This window comes from Sabethes cyaneus, chromosome 3 (assembly GCF_943734655.1).
Source record: "Sabethes cyaneus chromosome 3, idSabCyanKW18_F2, whole genome shotgun sequence".
Classification (NCBI taxonomy): domain Eukaryota; kingdom Metazoa; phylum Arthropoda; class Insecta; order Diptera; family Culicidae; genus Sabethes; species Sabethes cyaneus.
The window spans coordinates 153,965,343-153,971,342 of NC_071355.1; the positions used below are offsets into that span (position 1 = coordinate 153,965,343).

At 39.5% G+C, this 6,000-nt stretch overlaps 1 protein-coding gene across 2 annotated transcripts in view; it reads left to right on the top strand.

The window, feature by feature from the left end:
* The window catches only part of LOC128744064 (tyrosine-protein phosphatase Lar), a 366,801-nt gene extending 362,331 nt beyond the window's left edge, over positions 1–4,470 (top strand). For both annotated transcript variants that reach the window (XM_053840822.1, XM_053840823.1), the window contains one exon: positions 1,542–4,470. In XM_053840822.1, coding sequence (XP_053696797.1) covers positions 1,542–1,610 — 69 coding nt within the window. In that variant the 3' untranslated portion in view covers positions 1,611–4,470. The remainder of the gene's footprint in view (positions 1–1,541) is intronic.
* Positions 4,471–6,000: the final 1,530 nt, after the last annotated feature.

Below are 6,000 nucleotides of genomic sequence, written 5' to 3' on the forward strand. Positions count from 1 at the left end.
ATGCCTACAGGGTCGTAATGGCAAAGACCAAGGGAGTGATGGCGCCCTCAGAGCAATCGCCAGAGATGCTGGAGCGGATCATCGAGGGCCTCCTTCCGCGCCACGAGCCAAGGCCCTGGCCCAGGCCGCTGAGTCGTCCCACGGCCGACGTTCCAGTATCTCAGACCATAGCGTAGGATGGTCGGCCTCCCAGCCGAACATCCAAAGTAACGTGGGCGACGGCGGTTTGGCGGTCGGGGACGAAGTGACGGTTACGAACGAGGAACTCATTGAGATCGCTAAATCCCTAAACGTGAGCGAGGCACCGGGGCCAGACGGAATCCCGAATATGGCCATTAAAGCGGCTATGTTAGAGGCCCCGAGTTATTCGGGGCAGTAATGAGTAGATGCCTGGAAGCTGGCCACTTCCCGGACAGATGGAAGCGACAGAACCTCGTGCTGTTGCCGAAGCCGGGAAAACCTCCGTTCCCTCGTCATATAGGCCGATCTGTCTGCTCGATACTGCCGGTAAGGTGCTGGAGAAGGTTATCCTTAACAGACCTGTTTCGCCGGAGGGCCAACGAAGCTCGAAAGAGCCCTCCTTTCCTGTCAGCATACGACCTTGGCTTCCACCGGGGTTGGTTACCCGATTTCCACCAAAGTTGCTCGTATCCCGGCTGGTACCACGAGAAGGTAGGAATAGGAGTTGCTTAATAAGAGGCTATGAACCACTGTAGGGTCTATTTTATGCTTACACGTGCACAAGGCACCGACGGTACGCATTATTCAGCCTTTTACCAGCCAGATGCTCAACGAAATGGTGGCAAATAACCCAGGGCCCAATACAGCGGACAGTAACTCTAAATACACCACTTGCCATCCCGGCCTAATGCTGCTAAAGGAGAAGGAAGAAAGATTTATATTAACCACTTATTTATTTAATGCTATAGTTTTTATTAATGTAGGCGAAATGGCGCTCCCTCAAAGTGGCGCTCCAAGCAGCTGCTTGTTTGGCTTAAGGGAAGCGCCGGCCCTGGCTGGTGGATGGGTGCGAAAAAATATATAGTTTGAAGAGATTGCGCTGCTATCGATATGATAGGACGAGAAAGTCCAAATCACAACTAGTTAATAACAGCCGCAGTTGAATGATTGAAGTATGCAAACCTCTCACGTTCTGACAATAAATCAAGTGATGATAATTGAATGCTATCTTTACTTCAACGATGGGTGATTGACGGAGAGTACTGAACTAGAGGAGTATCGAGATTACTACGTTTGCGAGTACTTGCCTACATTAAAGAGTTGAAGGTCCTCCTCTCCATTCACGAGTCAGCACCAGGACGCTAGTGGAATTTACACGGTCAAGACGTTTTCTGGATAATTGGGTTTGAACAACTCTCCGATGTTCTTTGAAAATTTATTGCGGACGTTATTGTCTCTGATTTTTTCCATCAACTTAATAAGTGTTGATATCAACAAGTATTTTCTATAGCATAAAATCACTAACAGGTGCATTAAAAATAAAACTTTAATCCTTTTCTTATTTTTTTTTTACTTTACAGGATCAGTACCAATTCTGCTATCGAGCCGCGCTCGAATATCTGGGTTCGTTTGACCATTACGCCAACTAAATTAGGAAGAGAAAGCACAATATGAAAAAAAAACAAAACCAACCACAGGATGCAATATATGATAGCAAACTGATACCTAAATCGTGAAAAGATGGAACAATCGCCAGTAGTTCAGAGACAACTGTAGTACCAGATAAGTGAGAAAATCATTCCAGACTCAATGATACATTAGACATGCGAATCATCGCCCATCACGCATATTTCAAGGATATTCCATATTACTCAGTTCATATGAAGGCAGTAAGCAGCCTCTCGATAGGAAAAATAATTCATCACAATTATAATCGATTCATGGCATACGCGTTCTATAGGCGTAACCGATAAAGAGAAAAGTGGTGGTAATTCTAAATAGCTCTCTAGAAAAGACTTTTTTTTATTAAACGGTGACCGCACCGAAGATATCAATCATCATCAACCAAGCACCGAGTGCGGCTGTTCGAAAAGAAACGATAGCGGGAACGATCATCTCACTCTCTAACAGACATCAAGTATTTGGTCAATCAAAATTAATAGCGTTAAAGGAACACACAATCTTTTCGATCGAGATCTAATGTAGTATTTTAAATTTACCTAGAGCAAAATTTGTCGTTCAACGATCCTAACAAGCAGAAGAAAAAAAACATCCATAGTTAGAATGAAATCTATAGCAAATCGGTAAATCAATATCAAAAACGTAGAATCAGGTCATTTAGATAAATTTCAACCAACAAAAAAAAATGGTTAACCATTTTCCAGGATATAAAGTTACTACTTACCAAGAGAATAGCGGCCCAGAAAATGTGTTGAGACGGCCAAACATATTGCAGCATCGCATAGAAGTCAGGTCTTCTAAAGGCATCAGAAAGCATCAGCATTTGTATAAACCGGACGACTACAAAGAAACGCTTTACATTTAAGCTATATTGTGCGTTACAGCCGATGATGTGTGCGTTGAGTGGAAAACAAGTCACTGTGTATTTTTTATAAGAAGAAAAGCGGCACACACACACCCACAGCAAATAACATTGCATTCATTGAAGGCACTCGTCGTTGTGTCTTGTGTTTCGTTTTGTTGAAGCAGCGCAAAGTGAGTTAAAATTCGTCAGACTGATATTGTAAATTGTAAAACACTAACTGTAGAAAGGTATCGGAGAGATATGTATAATGCTAAGAGAAAAAAAAGTAAACAAAAGAAAATCAGATATATTAGACCAGTTGACCTGTTTGAATGATGTGCAAAATATAATAAAGCGAACCTTTGAAAGAAACAGCTTGATTAAGATATATAGGTGAATTCTAATGCCGTAGAGTAGGCAACAAAGCAACTATATCACGATGTAGACTTGTAAGCAGCTATCTAGCTTAGGTTTATACTACAACGTATCTCGGAAGTGGCACATTATTTCGCGTGAAGCATGGCTTTGCAAGCCAGAAGGACGCACCACACACGTGATGCATCACAATCAACCGTTCTAAGGAATCTGTGCTTAGTTTTAGTAGCCGTACGTACCGTATTGCTTTTCGTCCTTCTTCGATTTAGGTTTATCTTTGAACGTAATAAGTTATACTTAACCACAACGTAATAGCACATATACATGATATTATACGAGTAACTTTCTGTGAGCGTCGTAGATCTAACTGAGAGACCCTTGAGAAAGTGCTAGCTAAGTGCACGTCCATTGAAACTTTTTAGTTCGTCCAGATATGTACTGAAGCAGTTTTGAGCATTGCAATTCCCGGCAGTCTGAGTGCGCGCGAAGGTTGTATGTTTTCTGACGCGATCACCTATAAATATTCATATCAGGCTATTTAGGCCGGACCGAAGCAAGAATAACTACAACGAGTACAATAGGTCTCTCCTAGGTTAAAGTTCGACAGCTTGGGTGCTGCTAATCTGTATTTTGATACTCTGACAGGTGCAGCTGATTAGTTTTTTCCTTTCATCTGTTCAGATATTAAAAAATAATCAATGCGATTATTATTTCCCGCAATGGTTATCTGTCTAGCGCAGAGGAAAACAATCACGGTTATATTAAAATGACAGAAAAATCTACTGCTGGTGCTGGTGAGACATCCAAAACATAAAATTACTAAGTTCGATAGCATACAAGCATTTGTAGGTGAAATCTGCCAAAAAAAGCCTCGTTGATCCTTGCTGATTTGAATAAAACTTTCAACATATCTTTGGCGAAGGAAATGATCCCTTTTTTCCACCGGTCAATTGACCTGCAAAGTTTCATTCACATCGGAGAGGATCAACTTGAACCTCATTGAAGCTCATTTCACCAGGAATTGCTCATACCTATATGGCATTTCTCAATTTTTTCAAAAAAGAAACTTTTACTTTAGATGCGGAATCATCATGAAATTTTACAAAAAGAAGCAAACTTGAGAAAAACAATAAAAATTAGTTAAATTTAACGCCATAGCAATGCACCAAACAATAGTTGTTCAAATGCACGCCATAAAGCATTTAGTTTTACGCAACACCAAGAAATGAGTGGCTAAATTGATTGTGTTAGTATTTTTAACACCCGCATATGTGTTGTCGCTAAATTAATTAAGACTTAGTAATCACAAAGCGGTTAATTTGTACTAAAAACGTGTAATATTAAGCATGGACAAAAAGTGAACAATATTTGGTCTGCACGTAGCAAACAATTAGTGGCAAGTAACGTTTACCTTTAAGTGTACTATAAATATATTGAGTGGGATTTGAGTTTAAGGCGCAAAAGGCATAGACATTTCTTACTACCGTGAATGCTGATAAATATTTTACGTTTTGTGTGTGCAGTAAAAAAAAAGCCTAGACTCGTCGAAACTGACCGCGCAAATTTTCCTTTCAACACAATCATCCTATTCCTGTTGTCGCTTTCGACCTCCCCCCCCCCCCCCCTCTAAGTTACGTAGGTTACGCTAAACATATTGGATTCGAACGTTTTCCCTTACACACTATGGTTAACTAGCGCAGCTATAAATGAACTAAACCGAAACAATACGAGGCCATACAGTTTTTTTTAAACGGGATTGTTTTTTCTTACCTTAAGCACTGTTGAATAAGAGATTTTAATATTTGTTCTATTTTAAACCCCTTTATTCCGTTGACGATCATACTGTTACTTCTCATTCAAGTGGTATTAAGTTCAATCATTCCATCCGAGAAACTCGTTTCATTTATCACTAACTTAGTAACGTTAAGACTTTCAAAGCAGACAGCTATATTCCTCAAGAACCGAAATACGATCTTCCCTCAGTTTCCTTCTTGTTGTTGTACCGGGTTTTCCCTTTTTTACCAATCCTGCCCACAGAACGCAACTTAACGATGTTACTCGAACTGAATAATTAAATTAGGAAACCTATATTCAATCCATTATGTTATTTCCATTTCGAATTAGTTGATCAATCGTTTAAATCGTAGTCATAGACACAAGAACAAAACCAATTCTACTACTAGCAAGGGAATTTTAATTCACATGTACAGACCTGCACAGCACCATGCTCGAAGGGGAAAAATAGTTACAGAAAAAAAACGTTAGCTATATTAAAACAGCGAGTAAAACGCACTACACACAAACTTTATTTGTTAAATATAAAGGGAACAGAGATAGTTTTTTTTTCTTTTCGAACAAACAAACACAATTACCATTAATACTCTCTGCAGAGCAAAGTTAAACGATAAATATTTTTGTATGGATGCGACCGATTCGGAGACATTTGTATAGGGAGAAATTAAAACTAAAGCAACACACTATAAGGCGCTATTCGTTTATGGTTGGCGCGGAAACAAAAAAAAACGGTGATCTGAGCGAAGGAAATGCTATGAATTGAAAGAAAAATGCGCGTCACTCAGTTACATACTGTATAACACAACAAAACACTACAACAGAAAGTCTATCAATTTAACGTTTTTCGGTAACAATAGAAAAGGAGAACAATACAGAATGATGATTGATTGATTGATTGTCAAAATGTAATTAGGTAAAATAAACAATATAAGTAATTAAGTTTAGTAACGCTTTTTTAAATTTTCCTGGTTTTGGATTTTCCCGAATTGTTTCGATTTAATTAGGCCAATTGCCGCCGATATACGTCGCTGATTAGGTCGCTAAATATGGACTCGAGACAGTTAGTCGCTTACGGAAAACACATGTGCACTTATTTTAGTTTATTGGCTTTCCATTTTAAGACCTGGTGAACAAAATTTTTCAAAATAACTCGATTATGGGCTGCCACTCTCTGATATCTTGGACGCGGTGTACTCACCGTACAGAGACTATAGATTACAGAGACGACAATGCACTTAGAAATCTCTAAATTTTGAATCAAAACGGAGAGTTACCTTTATTTGTGATGGTTATAACCTATAGTCTCTGTAACTCGCCGCCAGATCTCGCTCCATCTAGCTTAACCA